Below are 27,710 nucleotides of genomic sequence, written 5' to 3' on the forward strand. Positions count from 1 at the left end.
ATATGATTCAAAAAAATCATTATTTAGAGATTTCTAATTAATCGTCCGATTCATTCAGATTGACCACAAAAAAATTTAATAAGTTACAACAACAAGTATAACATAGATGAATTAGGTTGCAATTTTTACTTTATTTTTTTCATTTTACACATACTAATCTACTCCAATATTCTTTTTTTGAGTCTTTTGTTTGCGCACGGGGACTTTGCTAGGACATCATAAGCCCCTCTAACATGCCTGTGTGTTGTCCTGTTATCTATATCACGAAAATACATTTGCTATGTGTTTTGATATAGTAAATATAGATTATTTCGATTCAACAGTTATCATTAAGTTTGACACCATAAAAAAAATAAAATTACCAGACTTACGATTGAGATTTGGATCCCTTGTAGTGGGATATGCACAACATTATGTGCTGTGCATTTTTTATACGAGATGATCATCTCATTTCGTCAAACAACTTTTCAAATTAATACGACACGATGCAGAGTCCGCATGATAATTTCAGCTGATCATCTTGTATAAAAAAAATGCATACCTCCACAACAAAAATCCGAATCCCTTATTACGACGGTTTAATCTACTTTTTTAGTGAAAATAAAAATAATACCCCATCCGAGGATTGAAATAATCGGGACTAACTAGTAATTATTCAGACTTGGAGTGAATGTGTGGTTGCATCTTTCCACAATATCATTATGTAAACGAATGATTATCGTTATTTTGACGAATTAATTAAAGGATAAGAAGTGTAAATCACAAAAAACAACGACAAAGTCCTGTTGGCTCCACCATTAAATTGTCCACTCCTTTGTTTCTTACCCATCAACATCAACATCAACATTCAATTTTAATTATTAGATCGATCATTTTCATGACACATATTTTTAGTCACTTTTTTGTAAATTTTTTTTTTGTTAATGTCAAAATGTTAATTTTCATTTTAATTATGAATCGAATTAATCGGATGGATGGATATATCGACATGTTTGTTATTATTTAATTTATTTGTCAATAACAATTTTCTTTACATTATTTTTTCTTTTTTTTAAAACAAATAGAGTCAACATCAGATGTTTTTTCACGCAACTACTTCCAAGATTCATACTTTACAATCACCCATAAAATATTATCGTGTAATGCCAAAATTTACTTCACTTTTGTGATCATCGGTAAGAATCAGCAGTTGAAAAGTCATGCGCCGGCGGGGTATCTGAGGAAAAATCATCGAAAATTCTGTAAAAAATAAAAAACATACACCTTTGTATTTGCAAATATTCGTGAAAATCAGAGCGCGTGCAGTTCCGAAAAAACTTTTTGGGATTCTTTGGTTGTTTGGGTTTGAGTTTGCTGGAATTTTTGAAGTCAAATGAAAGCCATCTCGTGAGGTTTTAGTATGTATTATTGTTATGTGTGACTATAACGCGGTTTCAAGAAACAGTCTTTGTTATATATTTTGTGCGTTATCACGCAAGAACACTTTTTTTTCAGACCTTTATCCCTTTCCTAGCATTTTAAATTTCTTCATTTTTTTAGTCACAACTTTCTGGTTGCTTTGCATTAGTGGGCTGGACTTAGTCAACTAGGTTTTTGGGAAGATGATTTTCAAGAAATTGGTTCTATTGCCTTTTCTTGGTGTTGGGATCAGTACGTTTTGTTGAAAGAAATTGTGGGTTTTATTTAGTTTTTTGTTGAAATGGAAAAGCTATGGAGATCTCGAAGTCGTCTCCTGTCGGCATTCGCTAGTATCTGTCTGTATCTGCTGAACTTGAGCATTTGCTGCTCTCTCAATGATGAAGGTTACTTCAATTTTACTTCCTTTTAATTTTCTTCATAAGTTTTTGGTTGCTTTGAAGTGGAGAAGTAGTAATCAGATGTTAACTTTGAGTTCTTTATTTGATTGGTGTTATTAGGTTTGGCCTTGCTAAGGGTTAAAGAGAAAGTGTTGAGTGATCCATATGGGGCTCTGTCAAATTGGAAAGATGAAGTTGGAGTGGAGAATCCATGTTCTTGGGTTGGAGTTGGATGCTCTGAAGGATATGTTGTGGTTTTGTAAGTTAATTGGTTTCCAAATTGTTCTTCTTTTTCCTAAATTAGAATAGATACTGTAAAATCATGTTATTCTGTGCCGAGGAGTACTTATTCAGTTAGTTTTTTTTTTTTAATTCTTTTTCTTTTTGCTGATGACTTTTATTTAGATGTAGTTCACTTCTCTCGATTTTGTTGGATTCACGCAAATGATTTTAGCCCAAAAAAACGCCAAAAAAGGGTTCATTATTAATTGGCTTTGTTACGTTAGGTTATCTCCACCTTATCATATTTAACCACTTGCTAGTTTTGGATGTTAGGCTGTAGGTGTCTGAGAAAATGCGAAGTTATGGGCAAGCTCTACCTCTACCTAGAAGTTCCATGTTGTGTTGCACTTTTTTCAGCCATGAGAATGCTCGAAATGTTATTTACAGAATTAATTATGTTCAACAGCGGAACACCTATACTAGAAATGCTTGGCACGTGGGTTTCTAGAAATGCTGTTCCTTATCTGACAGCTTTTGGTAGTATGGCACTTTCCTTGGTATACTTCCAAATGAAGCTGATGACCTTTGTGGAGTTTATGTACTTTTAGTTACCATCTAATATATTCAACTTGCCTTGGATATGACTTTGAATAAGTGGCAATAACTTCAATCTAGTAGTTTACCTTCATCCACTGTGTTCTTATCATTGAAAAGACTCGTTTTGTTTTCTTTGTTAAAAAAGTGATTGTGTCTGTCATAATATTTGGCAACATGTATTACCTATGGTTTCAGATTCATAATTCAAAGCTTAATCTTTTGATTGATGCTGTTTTGTATGAAATGATCATATGAACTAGAAACTGAAATTTCTTGATCCTATTATCTGCAGGAACCTGAAAGATCTATGTCTAACTGGTACTCTGGCACCTGACATAGGGAACCTGGTTCATGTGCAATTTATGTATGATACACTCACATTGATTTTATTGGATCATGTCCAATTATTTTTTCATGAATCGCTTATAAATGAAAATTCTTTGCAGAATTCTGCGAAATAATTCTTTTTCTGGTGTCATCCCCAAAGAGGTCGCAAATTTAAAACAATTGGAGGTTTTAGACCTTGGATATAATAACTTCAGTGGACAGCTTCCTTGTCATCCGGGCGACAAAATCTCCACCATACTTCCGTAAGCTTGCAACAGCCGACAGCGCTACCTCTCTATCTTTGCCTAAAACACCTTTTTGGTGGTCATTATATTGTTTGATTTTTGTTATTTTAGTTTAGTGGACAATAATAAGCTCCTTGACAAAATGCATACCAAAATTTATGAACTTAAAAAATTATCTGAAGTTCAAATAGAGGGCAACCTTTTATCAACAGATGATATCTTGCAATGGTCTGATAGTCTCATGGTAAATTTGTGTCATTCAACTTCTGCCTCTCGTTGGTTCATCTAGTCTAGGTATTATTATTCTAAATATTACTCATTGATACACATTTCTGGTGAAGAAATTAGTTAATATAGAAACTTCCAGCGTAGCAAATCAATAGTTTCTATGTGTGCAGATAGGTTTATATTTTGGACCAATTGTTTCAAGTAGATTGTTGGAAAAACCCCTTTCTTATTTATGTGTTTCTTGACTGTCGTCTGTCTGATAATAATAATATATCGGACTTCCCAATTTCTAGTGCATTGCCCTTCTCAGTGACTCAAACTTTTGGTTTTTGGGGATGTTTTTGAGCTGTTACAGTGGACCCCAACCCATGACATAACACAAGTCTTATTATGTGATATATTATATAAAGGAAAAATGTTAATGTGATAGATACAAGCTGAAAGGAAAGGATGAGCTAAGTGGATCTTCCACAGTTCCACTATTTGAGAAATCTAAGAAAAATTTCCCCTAACCGTGAACACTCGATCTCCAAGACTTGCAGTCTACAGATGTGAACCTCTTAACATATTTCTTGTTTACTTTAAACTAAATCAGTAGGACAAAATGCATTTTGCAGCCTCCGACCAAATGTTTGTCTATTGCTCTGAAAATGCTCGTGTCAGAGAAACCACGAACATACCCGAGAAATACTAACCAGAAAAATCTTTTTGGTTGTTCCTTTTCTTGTGTCCATATGTCAATCTTGATCAGCACTCGAAGCTTTTCTTATTCCTTTTTCAAGTTCATCGATCTTTATCTTTGCAGGAATTCAGAAAAAACAAAAGATGTGACAATGCGAAAATTATTACGAACACCGGCTTGGAAACCTTCCTTTCCACCCCCACCTCCACTAGAATCTGGAAGCAATATAGTACCTCCTTCCCCTCGTTCTGTTCGGTCCCCACGTGATATAGCTCCACCTCCAACTCCTGTGCTAGTTGTACCACCCCCTTTACCTTCTCCAGATATACATATATCTCCACCTTCACTGGCTAACCCTACTGAAAAACCTAGCGCGTCAAGTAAAAGATCCTGGACGAGTATCCATTGGAATCTGCTACTGTCAGCGATGATTGGAGGTCCTTTGTTGATTCTTTTGTTGATAGGTGGCATCTTATTTTTCCGTTTCAACAAAATGGCTACTGTAAATCCCTGGAGAACGGGATTAAGTGGACAGCTTCAGAAGGCATTTGTGACTGGTAACTTTTATATTTTTCTGTTACACTTTGACATTGTTTTTACTCTATAATTATACTTATGCTATCCTTGGTGTTTTTTAGGGGTACCAAAGCTTAAGCGATCTGAACTTGTGGCGGCCTGTGAAGATTTCAGCAATGTCATTGGTTCTTCATCAGTTTGTAATCTGTACAAGGGTACATTATCTAATGGAGTAGAAATAGCAGTTGTTTCTATAGCGGTGTCATCTGCAAAGGAATGGTCAAGTAGTCTAGAATCCAACTTCAGGAAAAAGGTACCTTCGGAACATCCGATTATGAGAATCTGTTAGTTTCAGCATATTTCGTTCTTTTATTAATCTGGGCTCATTGGAAACAAGTGTCATACCTAGCTTATTGTATGGAAATATATTATCACAAATTGAGGCTTGATATAGTCCCTTGGTCTTGTATTAATTTGCTATTCATTTCAGATTGAAACACTATCAAAAGTGAATCACAAAAATTTTGTTTGCCTAATTGGATATTGTGTGGACGAGGAGCCTTTCGCAAGAATGATGGTCTTTGAATATGCCCCCAATGGAACTCTTTTTGAGCATTTACACAGTAAGTATTAAATCTTTTTCTTAAATTAGTGTAGTTATGTTTGCACTCATTTTTCCTAGTGTCATTTTCATCTAGATTATAAAGTTTGCAACTAATGGATTCTATTTCATGATGATTTGTATGATCCATATATTCGAGTCCATCTGCTCATGATAAGATAATATGGGGGTGGGGGGGTGGGGGGAATCTGGCCGAGGCTCATTGTTAGCCGAGTCGGGGTACCTTTGGTATTTGGTGAAGCCTTATGTACTATTTGGTTAATTAGATAGGGATAAGTTAAGTGTGATAACAAAATAAAAGATAAGATTAAATAATACAGTGTGATAAATTATTTGATGTTTGGTACGATTTTAAATTTGTGAATTAATTATGTTATTAGTATTGTATTGACCAAAATACCCTCTTCATGTATTTATTAATATATATTTTTTAAACAATTGAATAAATAATTAAATATTTCTTGTTTGAAAAATATATATATAATTTTAATTATGTCACATGTTAATGTCTCCACGCTCAAGTCGATTCATTCCTGAACGTGTGAGAGCTCCAGTGTTTCATTCCTGGGCATGTGAGAGATGTGTTGAGATGTCCTACATCGGTTGGATAGAGTTCATGATCTTTCTTATATAGACAAGGACCACATCCATTGGATAGAGTTCTAGGTTTTTCTTATATAGACAAGGACAACCATCTCTTTTGAGCTAGCTTTTGCTGTGTAGTTAGGTCCAAATTCATTCTCTTTAACATGATTAAATAGCTATCCTTTTGCAATATGTTTGCTTTCAAACGTCATTCCACAAAATGACCCAATTCTTGTCGATTTTTCAGTTAGAGAAGCAGAACACTTGGATTGGGCTACTCGACTGAGAATAGCAATGGGTGTTGCATACTGTCTCGAGCACATGCACCAATTGACACATCCATTAGCCCACAGAAACTTGACATCATCATCTGTGTATCTAACCGAAGATTATGCCGGCAAAGTGTCCGACTTTATCTACCAAACTGATGGAAACTTAGACGAGATTAAACCGAATACACAAAGTAATGTCTACAGTTTTGGTGTCGTATTATTTGAGATGATGACTGGTAGGCTACCATACTCAGTAGGTGGCGAGTCACTCGAGAACTGGGCATCGGATTATCTCCGAGTTCAACCTCTACGAGAAATTGTTGATCCAACTCTAAGAACGTATCATGAAGAACAACTTCAAGTCATTGGTAATGTGATCAAAATGTGTACTAATCCGGAACCTAGGCGAAGACCGTCTATGAGAGAAGTGTGCCTAATGTTGAGGGAGGTGACGGGGATTGGACCAGATGGAGCGGTACCGAAAATTTCGCCTCTTTGGTGGGCAGAGCTTGAGATTCTGTCAACTGAGGCTAATTGAATTTTCTGAAGTGGTTTCCCTTTGATTTTCTTGAATGTAAAGGAGATGCTCTTGATGTTTGTTGGTGATTGTTGAAGGTGGGAAATGTATGTAAATGATGTTGGTGGGAAATGTTAAGTAAATTTTGATGTTTTCCTTGTTACTTTTGCTATGATAAATATAAATATGGAGGCAATTGCATTGTGATGTATTGGATGTTAAATTCCGAAGTAAAGTAATCCTTTTCTTTTTTCCTTGAGCCTTGTTGAAGATGAGATGATAAATTAAAAGATAATTATAAAATATTTATTTCTCGACTCAAAATATTGTAAAACTTGAGTCGACTGCAAGACGATGAAAAAACGTTGGGGATCTTGATTTTTATCAAATTCAATAAAAAGTTGCACGACAATTGAAATTTTTGTTCACTTTTGCTAACTTGAAAGGAATTTGTGTTAATATTTAGATAGATTTATAAATTTATAACTATAAATGAGATATATCTTTTATTTGATTCAATTAACACAAAAATATTATTTTTATGTTAAAGTGTTTTTTTTTTATTATAGGTATGAATATTATCTACCCATCTCACATTTGTAGATTCAAGAAAGCACGCCACAGAAGACATACTCATACATAAAAATAGTGGTAAAACAATTTGAAATTCATTGAATTCAAAAATACTAAAAAAACACAATATGAATTTAAATGATAAAATTGAAATAATATTATTCGGAATGCTAGATCCAAAAGTATTAATTAGGGAAAAGCTATGTGGCATTTTTTCTACAAAGAAAACAATCATGGGCGAGTTGGTAAGACTTGAGGTGGCGTGGAAAGAGATTTCCCAGCGTTGCGGGTTTGATCCTCGTGTGGAGCATATTCATTGCTAAAATATTGTGGAGTATGTTCTGGGGGTTGAGTCATGTTGCTCCCTCCTTCAGGTCCCTGCCGCTCGTGCACATCCCTCGATTTAACCTCTGCATGAATCAATGAACCTCTGATTCATGTGAAATTCGATTTAACCTATGCATGAATCAATGGACTTCTGACTCATGTGTAATGGGGTTTCCTTCTGGGTCAATCCTTTCTTAATTTTATGCTTATCGAAAATTAAGTAGTCCACATAATAATATAAATAATAAATACTAGCATAATCGCACACGCGTTGCGTGTGTATAAAATCATACAATATATTTAATATTGTATGTTATATATAAATATTATTTTTTCAATAATATTTAAATTTTTAACATTTATAAAATAATATAAAAATAAATTTAAATTTTTTTCTATCAATTTATCTTATCTACAATGTTTAGTTGAGAAAAATATGAAATTTTGAAATATCAAAATTTCAAAAAAAAAAAAACAAATACAAATAAAATTGTAATATTTATATTACATAAGGGCAATTTTGGTATCAATTTATCTTATCTACAATGTTTAATTGAGAAAAATATGAAAATTTGAAATATCAAAATTTCAAAAAAAAAAATAAAATAAAAATAAAATTGTAATATTTATATTAAATAAGGGCAATTTTGGCAATTTAAAAGATGGTGTCTAAGGAGGAGATTTTTTATATATAGGGAGAGATAAATAGAGGAATAAATATATGGATATGGAAGAAAATCATTATATCCACATTATATATATTTCAAAATGCATAGTTATGAGTTCGTGAATAAAATAATTAATAAATATTTGCTGAACATGTAATCAAATGTTTATTTAAGGTAATTTCAAAGTAAATAAATCAACTAGTTGAGTATGTAGTAAAACTAGTAATATATAGTATTGAGAACTGGGCCGGATTCCTATTTCTTTTAGCAACCAAAGGCAATTTTTACATTACTGTGAAAACTATTCTATATACAATTATATTCTAAATTAATACATTAAATTTTATTTTATTTTTGAAATGATTAAAATTTTAATTTTAAGGTAGCCATACACTATATTCAGATAGCTAAATAATAAAAAAATTCGAACGACATGATTAGAGTTGAAATATCACATTACCAACACACAAAAGGCCTGACCATGGTTCTTGTTCCCATGAGAGGTAAAGATAAAATCAGAATCAAAATATTTAGATAAAATTCTTGTCTCGATTCCAATTTGGATTATTTGAACTAAAATGTATTATTTTAAATTTAAAGACATAATGAAAAATAACATTTCAATACATTTGTTATGGAGCAAATATTAACGGGTCAAGTTGGTCGAACAATTTAAGTATATTATTGGATCTGAATTTTTTGAGGATTTAGTGGATAGATTTTTAATCTGACAAAGGAATATTTGTTTGTTACAACATCATACCAAATTGTATTGCATTTTTTACTATTTCATTGGTCCTATCATTCTATAAATAAGAAGTCGGTGATTGTATTTTGTAAGCTAGCATATTGGATTCATGAATACAATTATCTTTTCATTATTTTTGGTTTTCTAACTTGGTATCATAGAGTCATGGCGGAAGCCATTTTCACCCCTCCCTCTCGATCCAACCCTTCTCAGATAAGCATTTCTGATGACTTCAGCATTTTGATTATTAATCCTGCCAACCAGATTAATTCCGTCAAACTAAGTGACGATACTTTTCTTCTACGACATATTCAGGTTTTAGCCAGGATTCGTGGTTTGGGTCTCAATCTTTTCATTCTAGATAACCCACTCATCCCTCCCAAAGCTCTCACAGATGACAAGGGCGCAGAAACACTCAATCCTAAATTTATTTCTTGGTTCCTCCAAGACCAGTTCTTGTTCTTCTTTCTCTTGGCTTCTATGACTGAAGGAGTCCACGGACAAATGATTGGGTGTCTCACGTCGACTCTGATTTGGTCTCGAGTCTCAAGTTTATTTGCTTCCCGTTCAAAAGCCAAGGTTATGCAACATAAATTACAACTTCAAATTTGAAAGAAAGGCGGATCTATGAAGGATTATTTGAGCAAGATGAAGAATATTATTGATACTCTTGCTACTTTTGGTCATCCTCTTTTTGACGATGATCGAATTTTTCATGTTCTTGGGGGACTTGGGCTTGAATATGATTCTGTTGTTGTTCGCATTACTTCTAGAGTTGATTCTCTTCATTTATTTGATGTTGATGCTCTATTATCGCACATGAAGGCAGAACTGATTCTTATACCAGCCCTATTGATTCTTCTCGCCTTCTGTTATTGCAACTACATTTCAGCAGTCATCCAAGTCATTTTCTCAACCCCTAAATTTTGGTTCTCCTTCTCAAGGATGGGGTCGTGGACGTAAATTTCGTGGAGGTCGTCATGGTTGGCATACTAACTCAGGACGTCCCGTATGTCAAGTATATGGTATTACAGGTCATATTGTAGAAAAAGTGTTATTTTTGATTTGATGTCGATTTTGTTCTTTTTCAACGCTTACCTGGACACTATTCTTCTTCAACTCAGCGCTCATTTTCCTCTCCATCACTGTCCCCTGTTGTTGCGATTGCTTCTTCACAAGCTGAACCACCTATTGAAGAATGGTGGTATCCTGATTCATTGGCTTCTCAGCATGTCACATCTGGTTTAGGCAATGTCTCCTTTGTCTCAGATTATTCTGGAAATGTAAAGTTCACATGGAAAATGGTGAAGGTTTGTCTATCTCTCATATAGGGCACTCGAATTTTTGCTCATCTCGGTCATTTTTTTTTAGAAATCTTTTACACGTTCCTCAAATAACCAAAAATCTCATTAGTGTGAGTAAGTTTGCTTCTGATAATAATGTGTTTTTTTGAATTTCATTCTAATTTTTATCTTGTGAAGGACCTAGTTACTCGAACAATTCTTCTTCAAGGAAGTTTACATGATGGTCTTTATAAGTTTCATCTCAGCAAGCCCTTTTCTACTTTGGATGGTCCAGCTGTGTGCCTCCATGCTAGTTCTTCTGTCTCTCATGAACCACAGACAATGTGGGAGGCCCAACAAAATCAAGATTGGGTTAAGGCAATGAATTCAGAATATGAAGCATTGATGAAAAATCATACATGGTAATTGGTTCTTTTACTTTCTGATATGCTTATTGTTGGTTGTAAATGAGTTTATGAAATCAAAATGAATCATGATGGGACTGTTGCTCTTTACAAAGCGAGACTTGTGGCTAAAGACTCACAAACACCAGGCTTAGATTATTCTGAAACCTTTAGTCCAGTTGTCAAACCAACAACAATTCGCATAGTGCTCACTATTGTTGTTTCCAGATGTTTGTTTGTTAAGAAACTTGATTTTAACAATGTCTTTTTGCATGGATCTCTCACAGAAAATGTGTATATGCGACAACCTCCGGGGTATGAAATTCAATCTGGTTCAACACCTCTTGTTTTTAAATTGCATAAAGCAATTTATGGGCTCAAACAAGCTCATAGAGCATGGTTCGATAAGCTACGAAGTGCTCTTCATCTCCTAAGATTTGTGAATTCAAGGGCTATTCTTCTTTATTTCTTCAATATGATTCGAAGTTTATTATCTATATTCTTGTATATGTTGATGACATTGTCATCATAGGTAGTGATCAAGAATGAGTTAAAAAGATCATTTGGCATCTTAACAAGCAATTTTCTTTGAAGATCAAGAATCTTGGTGATTTATCATATTTCTTGGGCATTGAAGTTGTCAAGACTTCATTATTTCCTTCTCAGGCAAAGTAAGTATACTAAGGACTTGCTGTTGAAAGCAAAAATGAATATTGCTAATGCTTTACCAACTCTAATGTCTACTGGTGTTAAGTTGTCCTCTAAAGATGGTGATCCTTTTGATGATGTCACGCTGTATAGAAGAACTTTAGGAGCATTGAAATATCTTACAATCACAAGACCAGATATTGCATACAATGTCAATCGAGTATGCCAATTTATGCAAACTTCTCTCTCAACTCATTGGAAAGCCGTAAAACGCATACTTCGATATCTCACTGGCACACTGGACTATGGAATTTGTCTAAGTGCCTCCTCACATCTCTCTCTTCATGTTTATTGTGATTCCGATTGGGGCAATGATGTTGATGATCGAAGATCAACTTCTGTATTTTGTTGGTTCTTGGGTAATTTTCCTCTATCATGGAGTTCGAAGAAACAAGCTGTTGTTTCAAGGTCTAGCACAGAGGAAGAATATAGAAGCTTAGCCAACGCCACTTCGGAGTTGTTATGGATTCAATCTCTTCTAACAGAACTTCGAGTTCAACGCTATGGAATTCCCATACTCTGGTGTGACAACATTAGTTCCATTGCATTAAGTGCAAATCCCATTCTTCATTAAAAAAACAAAGCATATTGAGTTAGATATCCATTTTGTGTGAGAGAAGATTGCATCACGATTGCTCAATATTCAATATGTTCCATCGTTTGATCAAACCGCGGATGTTCTTACAAAGTCATTGCCTGCATATTCTTTCAATCGACTTCGAGACAAGCTCCATGTGGTTTCAAAACTCCACTGATCTTGTGGGGGCATTTTATGGAGCAAATATTAACCGGTCAAGTTGGTCGAACAATTCAAGTATATTATTGGATCCGAATGCTTTGAGGATTTAGTAGATAGATTTTTAATCTCGCAAAGAAATATTTGTTTGTTACAACAACCTACCAAATTGTATTGCATTTGTCACTATTTCATTGGTCCTATCATTCTATAAATAGGAAGTCACTGATTGTATTTTGTAAGCTAACATAATAGATTCATGAATACAATTATCTTTTCATTCTTTCTGTTTTTTTTAACCGATACAACGATTCAATTCAATACAATAATAAAAATAGTTGTATATATTATATATTATATATAGATCAAATATGTGATTGCATAATTCAACACAATTATATTATATATACTTCAAAATCTTAAAATTTAAAATGTGTTGACAGTTCTAGTTCCACAACAAATCGTCTGATTTTATAGATACGGTTTACTTTAGGTATCACGGTTATCTGAGAAATATGGTCGGTTGACATTGGATCAGGTCTAATAGGCTTATTCTAATTCACCCGGTGCAGCATCTACCGTCCAAACAGCTCGGGCCCCACATAATTATGTGGGGCCCGAGCACCTATTCATGGGGCCCGGCCCCATGAACGGCCCAGATCCGGTGGATCATAGCACTTCCCGGTCTAATACATGGTAATATTTTATAAATATTTTTTTGAAGCATAATTAATTAATTAATTTTTAGAAAATGTTTAAAAATTAACCAAACAGGTGGCATAAATATTGGAAATGCCGCAACCAATCAGAATCAAGTATAGGCGATGAGGATTTCAGACAGCTTGTCCTCTCGACCGTTTATCGTGAAAGTCCCCACCCTACAGTCCCTACAATCACCGCATCAAATACTTGTACGCACATAACAAAATACCACATGCGAACAAATAACCTTTGACCTTACCGTCCTAAATGTACAACCGTCGATGCTCATTGCACGAATAGCACAAAAACAGAACCGCTCGGTTTCGATCTCAGTATATCCTTCGCGCATCTTCGCCTTTGTTCTCGGACTGTTTTCCCTACAAAAATCCACGCACTGTAACACGCACTTGCTCATCAATGGCGCACGGGAGCAGTGCACCGGTCCTACACAATCGTAATCCGCTGTGTACCTTGAAGTTAAAGCCTTATTGCTCTCTGTTCTTCCTCGGAAACCCATGCCACACCTCTATTGCTTTGAATTCTTCGCCTTCTTCAATATTTTCGTGGAATCATCCTCGTTTGTGTGCCCAGTCACGGGGTAAATGCGTCGGTATCACGTGCGTTTCGACGGTGCCGGTGGAGTACGCGCCACCGGCGCCGGACTCCGATTGGCAGAAGGAAATCGCGAGGCTCAAAGCGCTTAGGAAAGACCTGGTCGGTTGTAGGACGTTGGGGGAGAAACTGAACGTGGTGAACTCGGACTCTAGGGTTGAGTTGTTCTTCAAATCGCGGGGGAATAAATTTACTGGGGTGGGTTTGAGTAGATATCAGCTGTATTTGCTGAAATGTGTGGTGGCAGCTGGGCAGGAGCATGTTTTGAGTGAGTTTGGTGGAGATTGTGAATTGGAGATGAGTTCTGTGAAAAAAGCCCTTTATTCATTGGCGGTGATGATTGAGAATTGGGATGGGAATGGCGGTGGAAAAGGTGATAGTTTGAAAGAGGAAGAGAGAGTGGCTTTGGGGTCATTGCTGAAAATGCTTGGAGAAGTCGAGCAGTTTTATGACTGCATCGGTGGCATTGTGGGGTTAGTATTGATGATTGTTAATGTTGTATGCTATTCTTTATGCTTAGCATCGATCTGCTGGTTAATCTTTGTCGAATGCTTTGAATTTCATGAATTTGTGTCGGAAAATGGTCTTGAAGGGCTATAACTTTTTGCAAAAAGAGAACCGATAATGTGTTCCTGAATGCTGTTTGGGTGTTTAACATGCTAATGTCATCTTTATATGGATTTGTGGTTTTAATTAGATATATGGACACCCAGTTACGAATTGACGCGTCTCAAACTTTTTAAAAAATGTAACTCGTAGTAAAATATCCCATTCATGTGCTAATATCACCTAAGGATACGCTTTCAGTTTCCTGATGGCTGAAGTGAATCACTTCCTATTATGGTGGTTGGATTACTTCTGATGATTTACTTTTGGTCTTCTGAGTGGTTGCATCATAGATGTCATATGTTTGAATGTCCTGTCTTCGTTCCAGCATTAAAGTGCTTTGGCCATTGTCTTATTGTAGAGGGGCATGATTTGTTTGCTCAATCAGATGGACATACTACTTAGATCTTTATAGATCTTTACAAGAATGCAACTGTTGCCACCCATGTCTGCACATGTGTTAATTTAACTACTAACCGATGTTAGTGAAAGAGAACTTCAATCGTTCTCGTTTATCTTTAAAAAAATAAGAAATTTTGGTGGTTCTAGTCTTGGTACTTTCCTCATTTTGTGACTTGATGGCTCATTTTCCTGGTTGGACATAAAAAACTCTCTTCACAATACCGATGTATGACTTCCTTTTGGGAATCAGAGTTTCTTCATTTCCATTTGAGTGATCACATTTCATAGAAATGCCCTAGCTACTAGGCTGGAGACTGTTGTCTTTTACTCATTATGGAGTGCATGTTCTTTTGACATCAAAGTTTTGAACTTTTAAGAAATTTAAACATTTCTTTATGAACATAAAACCTTTCTCATTATGAAGGTTTTAGAGATTAAATGGAAAAGTGTTTGTCTCGCAGATACCAGCTAACAGTATTAGAACTGCTTACTCAATCACCTCATGAAGGGGGAAAGATCAATATTTCCCCTCCCGTGCGAACAAAAAAATTGTTGGGAAGTCAGTTTGTGGAAATTTATCCTCCCACGCTTCTTGATCTATCTGAAGATACTGAATATGCATCTAAAGCTGCTCTTTGGGGAATTGAGGTAAGTGAATAATCATGTGTCTTCCTTTTATCGAGACTCTAATTATTGCATGTAAAGAGAATTAACACATTTCCAGGGTTTGCCTGATCTAGGAGAAATATATCCTTTAGGAGGCGCTGCAGACAGGCTTGGCCTGGTTGATTCTGAAACAGGTGAATGTCTACCCGCCGCGATGCTTCCTTACTGTGGGCGAACTTTGTTGGAAGGCCTTATAAGAGACCTCCAGGTATGTGATATTTGTCTAATATTAAGAATGAGAGTTTGAAAGTGCCGATTGTGGTTAAAATAAATTAATCCTTTTTTATATTTCTAATTGTGGAACACAACGGTCGTGAGGGTTCTAAACATTTCCATATAAATGAACATGATGAAAACATTTTCCGGTGCAAGGCTAGAGAGTTTTTGTACTTCAAGTTGTATGGGAAACAATGCATCACTCCTGTAGCTATTATGACAAGTGCTGCAAAGAACAATCATATGCATATCACCGGACTTTGTGAGAAGCTCAGATGGTTTGGACGAGGAAGACTGAGCTTCCATATCTTTGATCAGGTTTTGTAGATATGCTGGTATATCTGCATTTTTTTTATTTTATTGTTGATTACCATGTTTTTAATTTACTCTGTTGATTTCTAGCCTCTCGTTCCAGTCGTCACCGCAGAAGATGGACAATGGATTGTTGAAAGGCCGTTGGCACCTGTATGTAAGCCTGGGGGTCATGGCGTGATATGGAAATTGGCTCATGATAAAGGAGTTTTCAAATGGTTTCACAACCATGGAAGAAAAGGTGCCACAATAAGACAAATCAGGTAAGCCTCAAAACTTTGGCTTTGAAATAAAAGTTAAGATATGGATGGAACTTGACTTTTAGACTTTGCAGTAATGTTGTGGCTGCGACAGATTTGACTCTTCTGGCTTTGGCTGGCATTGGCCTGCGTCATGGAAAGGTGAAACCTTTGTTTCTGGTTCCCTCAACAATGATGAGTTACTCTGAGAGATTTCAATCTGTATTGATTGAAGTAACTTTAGGGGGCATTTCGAGGGCTAATCAAAGTGTTCGAACTTTTAATAATGACGACAAAGCGATTCTCAAGTTGTAACCGGATTATGCATTGATATTTTTTCTTATTCCCTTTTGCAACAAATGTTGTGCCTCTTCATTGCTGGACGATCTCAAATCACAATGCATCCATCCTTATCTTGATGATTTATCTTTATAATATTACTATGATGAAACTTAGGAGCCGATTAATGCTCTTGTTATTTTTTATTCATGTAGTAATTGATTTTCATTTATCCTTTGTCGGTGACTCTTCTATAAAATTTTAAAATTTTGAGCTATATTTTATTCATCGTCTTGTTATGATCTCATGAGAACTTCTACGGTCAAAATTTTGGCTTCTTTTTTGTTTTTGTTAAGGCTGTGGTTTTTTACGACAATTTGGTAGTAAAATTTGGTGGTGTTTTGTATAAATTAACATCAAAGTTGCTGTATCTACAGAAGTTAGGATTCGCCTCATGCCAACGAAATTCGGGAGCTACAGAAGGCATAAATGTATTGCTCGAGAAGAAGAATCTTGATGGAAAATGGGCATATGGTGTGTCCTGTGTTGAATATACCGAATTCAACAAGTATGGCATCACAGTTGATCCCCTTTCTCCCAACAGGTATTTTTCTCTTTCAATTTTGTGCTGGATCTTATAGTCTAGATAACACTTATAAGTTCAAAGTATTTATACTACCTTTCTTTCTATGTTTGTAAATAATTTCTTTATATGTTCATAATAATTTTCTTCTGGTCATAGTTTGAACAGTTTCATTTACCATTCTTATATCATAGTGTGCAAAATTTGCAGATTGTTGGATTATCTGATTATTCTTAGTTCATACCAATAAATTGCTTGTAGATCTTACTCTCTTAAATTAATCACAATTTTTACGAAGATCTTTCATGTGGAGGAGTTTTCAGATGGTTTAATTGAGAACTGACTTTGCAAGTAATTTTATGATATTAAATTTGTGAGTGTTCCTTTAGCTTAGCAGTTAGAGTTTATGAGTTCTGTTTACATGGTACAACCTTCAATTACATCAGAACTGAGGTGGTGTATATTGTGACAACGTTTGCTATTTTCTAATAATAAAATATGTAGGCAGTTCCATGCATCAATCTTCATAACTCTTGTGATACTATATGTCTTGTAGAAATATTTAGATTAAATTAAATCAAATCTTATCTTTAATATAGTATCAGTTTATTTGGTAACAAGATTTATTTATTTATAGATAGATATAGATTACATCTAGAATCTTGGGATTTGATTTGAATTGTAAAATTATTTAAGATAGTTGCATCCAATGTAAAGTTGTACTGAAATAAAAAAAAGAATTCTCTCCTTTTTTTTACATGTCTTGTACAGGTAATGTGGATGGATGTTATTAAGATGTTGCTTGTAGCCCCAATGATATGACTAAGAATATTAAGATGACAAAATGCTACAACAAGTCTTAACAGTGAGATTTTGGATATTAAAAAATTGCAAAATAATGTTTCAGTAATTTGGCATCAATTGCTATTTTCTTATGATAAAAAATGTAGGCAGCACCTAGCACTAGCCTTTATAGTTGTTGTAATATTGCAGATCGATTTAGCAAGATGTTACCTATGCTCTTTGTTTCAATAAGTTTTTCTTTTTTAATCGTTAAGAATTACAATTCAGTTGTAAGAAAGTGAACACAAATATGCTGGAAATTATTTTGTTGTGTTCATTTTCAGCAACCCTGTTCTCTCTTAAGAAATTTCATTCTGGATGCTAATTTTGTCGTTACCTCATGTAAAATGTTTAGATCTACATTTTCCATTAATTATAAAGAAGTAACCTGGCTCACTGTCTGTGGCTACTCTCATATGCTCACTTTTTTCCGTATGGTCATGATTTCAATCATTATCTTGAACAGAACATCTTGGACACTACTTTGTTGAATTGTTTTCCTTCTCTTAAGTTTCCAGGCTGAGTTTCCTGCCAATACGAATATCCTTTATGTTGATCTACCTTCGGCTGAGCTTATTGGTTCGAGTAAAGATGAGAGAAGCTTGCCAGGCATGGTGCTTAATGTGAAAAAGCCAATCAAATATGTGGACAATTTTGGAATGAAGCACTGGTACACATTCATGACTAGACATTTACTCTTTTGAAATTGTTTAGCTATCTCGTGCTTGGTTACTTGCCTGAGAGGATATTGTATTAGTGTGATAGGGAATAATATTGTTTTGTACTTTTTTCTTTGCTTTTTCTGGCACCCTGAGTCTCGCTCAATGTTAACCTGATCCTCACCTATACCATTAAACTTCACAATATCCCCTTTGAGGTTTACGTTCTGTTGTTACCTTGGTTAGCAAACTCTTGTAACTTTTTAGGGCAAGGGGAGACTGATGCAACTATAATGACATCAATAATAGGTTTTGCATGTGGATTGGGCGATATAGTACACTCCAATGAGTTTTTAAACAACACTTGGTAATTGCCCATAGAAAGTCGAAATAGATAGTGGATGATCTTGATAATTCTAGCTAAACGCCACTAGATGAAGATCTTGATAAGTTTTTTGTTTGCGAAGCACTCAAGAAATAGATGTATAAAGTCGCAAATATATGAGATATGGAGCACAGGTGACTTTGGATCTTCCGTTGAGCAATATCACGCGATCTTCACATATATGCTCAATAAATCTGATTTGTAGACAAGAAAATCATTGCTCGTTCAAACTGTGACTGTAAAAAGAAGAAGGTTGTAAGAATAGATAGTCACCAATATTTACTTACCGATTAGTAAATTGTTTAAATTTTGAAAACTAGCTTACTGTCATCATCTATAAGGTTTACCCTAGCTTTCGGTGTTTGCTGCTACAGTTTTTTTAATTTAAAAAAACCATTCTCTGTATTTTGATTTGTTAGTGTTTCTGGTGGTCGCCTGGAATGTACTATGCAAAATATTGCGGATAATTTTTCAAACACATTTCCATCTCGATGTTATAAAGTCGTAGAAGGTAAGCATTCTTATGCAACTATGTGAGATTTTTTGTACCAAATTCCTTGTGCTCTATATTGGGATTTTTTGGGTTACACAATTGCAGATGGGCTGGATACTTTTATTGTGTATAATGACCGACGAAAGGTTACATCTTCTGCTAAAAAGAGAAGGGGACACACTGGCAAGTCCCTGCACCAGGTACCAATCATGTGTACTCAATTCTGCATGAAGCACAACATGATTTTTGCTATGAGACTCGGACTCTGTTTTCAAGAACCTTACAACGCTTATCATTCTTTTATGCGCATCTTTTCCATCCTATAGTAAAAGTGATAGCTCTTAAACCATGAGGAAACTCATTCTCGAAACTTTTTATTGAAACAATTTATCTATTTCCTATCGTAATTATTAGAATGATGCATCAAGGAATAGTGGTGTTTCAAAAGTCTTCCAAGGCTTTATTACACCTGAATTTCAGTCTCTTTAGTTTAGTGCGTCGAGATATTTTTCTGCTCATGTTTTCAATGAACTTGCTCTAGAAGTTCTGATCACGTGCGATGAAATGTACATTTTCTCTTTGGTTTCCGGATTTTTTCTTGTGCTGAATTATGTTACTTAGTCTAAATCCGTTAAATCTTGAAAGTTTTACCCTACATTGCAGACTCCTGATGGTTCCCTGTTGGACATCATGCGAAATGCCTATGATTTACTTTCTTATTGTGGAATAGAAATTCCCAAGGTATATACATTTTTTTTATCTTGTAATCATATCATTTTTATGGACTCACGGGTGCTGCTTACCAAAATCTTATCTCATTGGACATCAATTTGCATGTAAAATGGAAAACATTGTTTCAGAATTTTTTTTTCCGGTTTGTTTGTTTTTTCAATGTAATAGTCCATAACATAATCTAATCTTGTTTTCAGGTTGGAGGTAATGACTTATATGTTGATTCCGGACCTCCATTTCTCATCTTCCTCCATCCTGCTCTCGGCCCCCTTTGGGAAGTCACCAGACAAAAAGTAACATGTTTTCACCGTTTTTTTTTTCTCTGAGAAATTTACCTGTTTTTTGGAGAATGTCATACATGAAGAGAAAGCTTCTCAAGATAGAGGGATGAGACCAACTCTAGTTCTCAGATTGCCTTTATGTTCCAGTGGATATTTTTCTTCCTTCTTCTCCTTCTTTTCTGTTTATTCCTTGTTGAGCTTAGATGTATTTTCTCTCGTCACAGTCAGCAACTTGGAATTATTGTAGTGCTTACTTTCTGTGATTTGATCGACTGTGTTCTGGATGTCATTTTGCCTGGCAGTTTCGGGGCGGTTTCATTTCCGAAGGTTCTGAGCTACAAGTAGAGGTTGCTGAGTTCTTGTGGAGAGATGTTCAGGTCGCGTACTTGTATTCTATCATTTTATATTTTTCCTACCCATTGATTTGCTATTTCTAATAAAATTTTACTTATTTGCAGCTTCGTGGGAGTTTAATCATTTCCTCTGAAAATGTGGCGGGTTCAGTTGCAACAAACGAAGATGGTGAACCCATACTTCAGTATGGTAGAAGGTATGGTCTTGAACTGTGTTGATGATTGGGCATAAGGTTTGTATCACAAAATAAAATACCACTTGTGCAGGTGTGCAAGGTGCAAATTAAGAAATGTCAAGGTACTGAATGATGGAATAGATTGGAGTTCCAGAGAAAATTTGTATTGGAAGCATGATGTGCAGAGGTTTGAGGCCCTAAAGGTTGTACTACATGGAAATGCTGAATTTGAAGCAATAGATGTTGTTATTCAGGTCAGTTTGAGATTTTCATTATCTTCAGGGTAAAATGTCTACCTCTTGCATCAGATATTTTATTGATTTCATTCACATTTAACAAATTTTAACTAATTATAATATTAGGGGCTGGCGATGAATTATCAATTTGGAAACATCACATCTTAAATGCGTGAATGAATGTTTTAACATGTAGCAGGGAATATTTTGGGATGACTTTAATGCTGGCAATGTCAAATGCTACGTTAGCAAGTTTGTCATGATAGAGATCCTAGGTAGGATGTTTTGAGGTCTTTGATTATCAGATTGAATGATTATATGGTACTCCCCAATTAATGCCTAAAGTATAAAATTTGAGCTAGTAATATTCAGTTTTACACTTGTACAACATAAAAAATGTCAAATCAATTACAAAAATGACCTTGTATAATTTAAAATGCTTAACAATGCCAAATCCTCAGTGTCTCTTTTGAGGAATGATCTTTTACTGGATATTTACAAGCAATGGAAGTAGTAGAGTTTTATTATACCCCTGTTTTAACTGTATATAGATTTTTTTATCATTTGGTTTGTATAAAATGACTTGTGAAATTTCAAGGTTCTCTTTTTATGGGGTCTGTCAGATCCCTCAACGAAGATTACGCCCTCTGTCTGTTCCATTGTTACAATTAAGCATCATCTGGTCATGCTATCATGATTGCAGTAGCGACGGTAATGCATGCGTTGGTGTTGCATCAACTTTTACCAGTCGAACTCTGGCTGAAATGATATGGATAGTGTAATTGCTGTAAAACAAGAAAGGAAACTAGGAAAGACTAGGAAATGAGAATATCTGTGAATTGGTTAAAATAGTAACCACTAAGAACGTGTCGAATTCAATCAGTGAAATCTCTAATGAAAAACCTAAAGAAAGTAGCTACCTAGAATCATAAAAAGGTCATTATGAAGAATGAAAAATAGAACGTTTTGGTCATTTTTCTGGAGAAACATTCATCAAGCTAGTTTTGGAGAAAGGAGGGATCCTCCTGTGGTGTGTCAGATATTGGATTAATTGACTGAGTTGAGTTCTTGCAATCTTGATTAATTGACATCTAGTATGAGTTTTTCTTGATCTGCTCCAGATTTATTGTCTCTAATTTGAGCTGCTTAACTGTTTTCATTACCACCTGACTCCAAAAAACTTTAGCTTCTTACTGTGTACTTCTGTAAAATGTTGATTCCATTCTTTCTTTATGAAGGGCGATCATGTGTTTGATGTTCCAAATGGCCACAGAATGCAGATAACATCGGGAAATTCAGGTTCATAGAGCTTTATCATTAGTTGTTTCTCAGTTTGTATGTTTTAGCAGCTGATTTTCTTTTTCGTGGACAAAAGTTTGGTTACTCCAATCCATATATTAAAATAGTTCTATCACAAAAAAGTGCTCTTGGTGGACACTTATGTTTGCTCTTCAACGACCATATCCTTTGGTAATTTAAGGTAGCACAGCTTACTTGAGGTTGTATTACTAGGTTCTGGGAACGCAGTGTGTCGCAGTGTATGCATTGTTGTAAAAGCTTTCATCAATTAGATTCAATGTTCCAAAATTTAAGTGTGTGAATTGCATGTAGAATTTTAGGTGCCTGGATTGCGTCATCAGATTTTATACCTGGAGATTTGGGCAAGCTTTTTACTCAACCGAAATCTTCCATCTAGGAATCATTGGTATCAATAGTTGGATGAAAGATTTTTCATGGTTGAGTTATGACATCGACATTCTAAGATATTCAATTGACACAATCCAGAACACAAGTTATATACTTGTATTTGAACGCATGGAGGACTTTTATCAAGTGTCTAAGACTCAGTTCATTTCTGAAATGTTGAATATGTGTGGAGTGTTTGGTCTATGGCATGCCATCCCAAGAACTAAATCAGCGCAATAAACTGGTTGTTGGATTAGATTACCACAGGCTCAACTGACAGTCTGACTCATTCTCTGCACCTAAGCTTTTTGAACATAGTTTTTCACTGTTATTATTTTCATGCAAAATATGTCTGCATATCTAAGTTTGCCTCCACGATGCCTGGAGATTATAGAGCACCGAACTAAGTAAATATTTTCCTGACCCGAATCCAACAGTGAGAGACACTATATGATAAATTGGTAAGAAACATGATGATCCTCTAATGAGGCTTAAAATAAAGGTTATAGATATTCAGACTACTGCATCTTGAATAAAGATTGTGTCTTGTATCTAAATGATAACTAAACAAATATATAATCGTTTAGTTACTTTATTTTGTGTTGAACACTCATCATCAGGTGGTGGAGAGCCATGCAAAATTTGAAAATAGAGGTGTCCCAAATAATTTTGACGGGTTAGCCATTAGTCATACAAGTGTTAGAGAGGGATAACCATGTAAACTTGTGCACTAGCGACCTTAGCTTCTCATTTGGTGTTTCATTCCATGTTTTTGGAAACAGTATTATCTGTTTATACTGGTAAAAAAAACCCTTCCCTCTTATTTAGAGTTCATTTCTTACCTGCTTTGCCAGTCAAATATTTCTATGAAAAAGCATTTCTTACTCTTTTTTTTGCTCAATTCAGGTTTAGAGATCCAGATGAAGCCTATTGAGGAGGAATTGATGGACAGTGGAACTTGGTTTTGGAACTACAAAATTATAGGGACACATATCCAATTAGAACTGACAGAAACATGAAGACATCGCCTACTTACAGTCTACAGATCATATTGTGAATCATAGTTCACAATACTTGTTCTTCATTTTGGTCCTTCGTTGCGTGGTTGAACAGAAGTTGAACCTGCTCCGGGATCATATCTTCATGTAATATAATATTGAATGAGTGCTTCTACGACCCCAGAAGGTCACGGCTGTTACTCTTGTAAATTACATGTAACTTACGGAAAGAACACTTCATGTTCTATTTATGATAGCATTCGCAATTTACTGAAAATTTTCTCAGTTGACTATTTGAGTAAAACGTGAGAGTTGATTTTTTTACCCATTCCAACCATCCTGGAAATTCCACACACGTCTATCTCTCAGTATCTGATGATTCTGTCACATCGGACACTCTTAAGTTTTACTTGTGTCATGGCAGTGGGTTGTATCTGGGGAAAAAGGGTTTTTCTGATGCACTGCCCTCAATCGTTGACAGCAATGTAAAAAATCTTATTTATATTTTGTAAATCTGCACATAAATTTTCTTGCTTTCTGTCTTTGCGGTGGCAAGAAGGGCCTTAAAGTTGTAGTTGACTGTTCTGTTATACCACTGTGGCATGGAAATCGATTGAATTACACATTTCTGTTTGCTTGTTGGTCTTATTGTGTTGCTCTGCCTCGGATTTTCAAATACTTTTCAAGTTTCAGGTTACAGATTGCTTGAGTTATGTTTAAGACCATTGGAAACAGGGAAACACAAATGTATTTGAGTGGCAAACCCTGTTTATTTCATTTCTTCAGCAGAACATGCTCTCAAAGAGGTAAGTACAAATTCAAGAAACTAGTCCTTCAAAGCTGTGTGCATTTTGATTTGGCAAGTGTTGTACAAAAAATTGAAGAGGATATTATTTGATAATCACATGATCTATGTTTAACAGGCTGAAGGTCTATACACGTATATGCTCTCTATTAAATCAACATCATTTTCAATAATGTACAAATTGCCCTAAACATGTAATTGGGTGTCATACAACAGGATTTGTGATCTGAGTGCAGTGTCTGTTCAGGATTCTAAGCAGAGCATCAGCCTTTCGTCTAGCTTTTAGTGACCCTTCAGCAGCCAAGTTTTGTAGAGAGGGAATGCTGCGTGGATTTATTAATAATCTCCGAGCAACATCCTCTCCTCCATCCTTACAGAGCCCCAGGAGTAATGTTATTGAGTTCTCCTTTCCATTCGAAGACCCGAATCTCATAAGATCGATAAGTAGAGGTACCAACACCCTGCTCTTCCTCATTTCCTCAAGTCCTTCAGTGCAACCCAAAAGAAGGGCGAGCACAGCTAATACGTCATCTGTGATTCCTGCTTTATCATCTGTCAAAAGGTTTATAAGCAATGGAACTGCACCTGCCAGTATAACCTTTGCCCTGTTGACATTAAAAAGTGCAAGATTGAAGAGTGCTGTTGCTGCATCCCTTTTACCGGATGTAGTTCCTTCTCCCAGGAGCCCCACCAGACCTGGAATTGCTCTTGGATGAGAACCAATAGTTATCTTGTGTTCATCTATTATAGTCAGGCTGAAGATTGTTGCTGCTGCGTTTTCTTTTGCCTCCATTGTTTTCCCTGAGTATAGGACGTCTATTATGTTATTGATTGAACCAGCTGCCATAATCAATATCTTGTTGTTCTCATATATGGAAAGGTTGAGTAAGGCTGTAATGGCATTTTCCTGGATTCTGGAGTCCTGAGATCCTAGCAACGTCACCAGAAATGGAATGGATCCGGCCTCAGCAATTATTCGTCGATTATCCATTCCAGTTTTCGCCAGTAATCGAATCTCATATGCAGCCTGCCTTTGGATGTCTGCTGATCCTGTCGCTAGCTTCCCTACTAAAAATTCAGCTGTCATTTTTACTGCATCTACCGTAGCTTTAGTTTCCGAAATGTGGTCAACGGCTGCCTCACTTGATCTTCTCTTATTACTGGTATGATCTGTATCTGAAGAGGAAGAAGTAGATTCCACAGGGATGTTGTTCTCCTGGCACCATTGGTGTATCAAACTTTTTAGTGCATAATTTGGTATGAGAGCCATGTGGATCAACCTTTGCCCACTTTTCGGGCATGTATGATGCCCTGAATTTATCCATTGGGCAATTGAATTTCGATCATAAGTATGCCCTGATGCCACAATGACAGGGTCGTTCATCAACTCAAGCGAAATTGGGCAACGATATTCATCAGGTATGCTGAACAACATGGAATGAGAATATGATAGATCATTTCGATTATTCAATGACATTTTTCGCTTTTTTACATCCTCTTGAGTCTTCGGATGTTCATCCTCATTGCAAATGGCACTTTTTGTGATTGAAAGCAAAGCAATGATGTTGTTCATATTGGAAACTACGATCAGCCCACCTGTGCCTGCTTGCCTCTCAGCTTCTGCAGTTAGTTTTGAAATCTCGTCTTTATATGCCGAAGGACTTCTCAAACCAATGCTGCTTAGAATTTCACCAGTTCTTCTGAAGTCAACAAATCCTTTGTCCTTTCTATTTCTTTCTTTGTAGGTGACGATCATTTGAAGAAGCTCATCCCTTCTTTGAATCTCCCCCGGGTCGACGAACAATTGAACTCGTTTTGCTTGCTTGTGAAGAAGTTCAACTTGCTCTCTGGTATCTGCCGTCAAGTAAAGCAAGCTCAGAGGTAAAATATCAAGTGCATTTCCCATGTCTCTTACTAAGGCATAAAATTGATGCGATATGCGTTCGGTTTGCATGAGATTCCACATGACACTAGCTTCCCTGCAACTTTCCATCAAAACTTTCACTCTCAGTAAAACAGAATTAAGCTCAGCAAGGCACAAGATCGAAGATGGTGGAAGTGGCTTATCGATTTCTTGAATCTCTTCAAAAAGTGAAGAAAGCAGCCTGATCCTTCTGACCATTGTCGTGATGTTTTTCGTCTGCACGAAAGGTATGGTCTCGATCAACGCAACTTCATTGGAAACGCAAATCAAAGACTCCAGCAATTCGCCTGCTGGAAGAAACCCCGTGGAAACCATCGAAAGAGGAGCGATATCAGCCATGGCTTCGCATTCTTGTTGATTATTTCTTTCTATAGTTGTCAGACGAATCCATCTTTCTTTATCATTTTAATTGGACAAATCTTGATCAGTTGGCCGATCAAAACTAAAATAATCTTATGGATTGTTGACCCTTTCTTTTTGTACAGTTGTGTAAATGACAAGAAGACGGCTTCTGGAAAGCGATGTTGGAAGTCTTGAACTGCTGCCATTTGGAGGGCTTACCGGCCTGCGGGTTAGCCGTATTCCTTTACAATATCTAGGCACCATGTGAGGTTGTATTTACTTTCGGCCTTTGGTCATACATGAAATATCAAATTATTGCAGGTCTATAATATAGTTGACTTAGTGGTATGTAAGAATTGTTTTTTATCGCTATCCCTTTGTGCTCTTCTAGAGCGTAATCTACTACCAACTCTCAACATGTTTCTTGCTTCCATTATTGTCAATGTTACTTAATGGCGGTAGACGGAGGCGGTGGCGGTGATTAGACATTCAGTACCTGTCTACCGTCTAGATGGTTGAATTTTTTTTTTTTACTATTTTTTACATTTAATTATATATAATCATATAGTTATTATGTTTAGATAGAAATAGTAATGTATTAATAATTAGGGGTTTTTAAAATTTTGTTGACTTTTGATCGTCTCGCCCTAAGCTCCGCCCACTTCGTTCGCCATGGATCACCTTTGATCGCCTACAAAACTGGTGTGGTCGATGGCGGTAAACGGAGGCGGAGGCGGTGGCCGTGGCGGTTATTCGGTTGTCAGTGTCTGTCTACGATCTAGGCGGTTGGGGTTGAATTGTTATTTATTTATTTTTATATATATAATATATGTTTTTTTTTATATTTATAATCAAATACTTGTTATGTTTTGAAAAGAAAGAATAATGTATTAATATTTAATATTTAGGGGTTTTTTAAATTTTGTTGATTTTTTATCGTCTCACTCGAGCACCACCACCTTGCCCCGCCACGGACCACGTTTGATCGCCTACAAAACCGGTGCGGTCGATGGTGGCTGCCCAGCGCCATTTCGTTTTGCCTTTGGTTTGACGATTCTTTCTTATGTCGATTACGCGATGAGAAAGACTTATTTAGGAATGATCCAATTTAGTTGTACATTATT

The 27,710-nt window shown here is 35.8% G+C and overlaps 3 protein-coding genes across 6 annotated transcripts; 2 read left to right on the plus strand and 1 right to left on the minus strand.

Moving 5' to 3' along the window:
• Positions 1–1,110: 1,110 nt before the first annotated feature.
• Positions 1,111–6,864, plus strand: LOC140864260 (probable inactive receptor-like protein kinase At3g56050). Of its 2 annotated transcripts, XM_073268320.1 has the most exons (9): positions 1,111–1,802; positions 1,917–2,055; positions 2,908–2,979; positions 3,062–3,205; positions 3,299–3,439; positions 4,221–4,654; positions 4,736–4,926; positions 5,104–5,236; positions 6,068–6,864. In XM_073268320.1, the coding sequence occupies exons 1-9, from the start codon at positions 1,700–1,702 to the stop codon at positions 6,628–6,630; spliced, it is 1,920 nt and encodes a 639-aa protein (XP_073124421.1). In that variant the 5' UTR covers positions 1,111–1,699; the 3' UTR covers positions 6,631–6,864. The 2 variants fall into 2 exon arrangements, with proteins under 2 accessions (XP_073124421.1, XP_073124420.1); XM_073268319.1 differs by lacking the exon at positions 3,299–3,439 and having other exon boundaries at positions 1,120–1,802.
• Positions 6,865–13,043: 6,179 nt separating this feature from the next.
• On the plus strand, positions 13,044–23,839 carry LOC140863982 (UTP--glucose-1-phosphate uridylyltransferase 3, chloroplastic). Of its 3 annotated transcripts, XM_073267824.1 has the most exons (18): positions 13,044–13,843; positions 14,840–15,026; positions 15,103–15,252; positions 15,417–15,578; positions 15,663–15,835; positions 15,907–15,973; positions 16,528–16,694; positions 18,028–18,186; positions 18,980–19,071; positions 19,159–19,253; positions 19,717–19,794; positions 19,983–20,078; positions 20,369–20,443; positions 20,525–20,616; positions 20,687–20,849; positions 21,031–21,106; positions 22,070–22,130; positions 23,424–23,839. In XM_073267824.1, the coding sequence occupies exons 1-17, from the start codon at positions 13,176–13,178 to the stop codon at positions 22,084–22,086; spliced, it is 2,517 nt and encodes an 838-aa protein (XP_073123925.1). In that variant the 5' UTR covers positions 13,044–13,175; the 3' UTR covers positions 22,087–22,130; positions 23,424–23,839. The 3 variants fall into 3 exon arrangements, with proteins under 3 accessions (XP_073123925.1, XP_073123926.1, XP_073123924.1); XM_073267823.1 differs by lacking the exon at positions 21,031–21,106 and having other exon boundaries at positions 13,046–13,843; XM_073267825.1 differs by lacking the exons at positions 22,070–22,130; positions 23,424–23,839 and having other exon boundaries at positions 20,958–21,088.
• Positions 23,840–24,342: 503 nt separating this feature from the next.
• LOC140865200 (U-box domain-containing protein 1-like) lies at positions 24,343–26,939 on the minus strand. Its single transcript, XM_073269756.1, has one exon. It carries the CDS (start codon positions 26,581–26,583, stop codon positions 24,526–24,528), a length of 2,058 nt encoding a protein of 685 aa, XP_073125857.1. The 5' UTR covers positions 26,584–26,939; the 3' UTR covers positions 24,343–24,525.
• Positions 26,940–27,710: the final 771 nt, after the last annotated feature.

This window comes from Henckelia pumila, chromosome 4 (genome assembly GCF_033568475.1).
Source record: "Henckelia pumila isolate YLH828 chromosome 4, ASM3356847v2, whole genome shotgun sequence".
Taxonomy (NCBI): Eukaryota; Viridiplantae; Streptophyta; class Magnoliopsida; order Lamiales; family Gesneriaceae; genus Henckelia; species Henckelia pumila.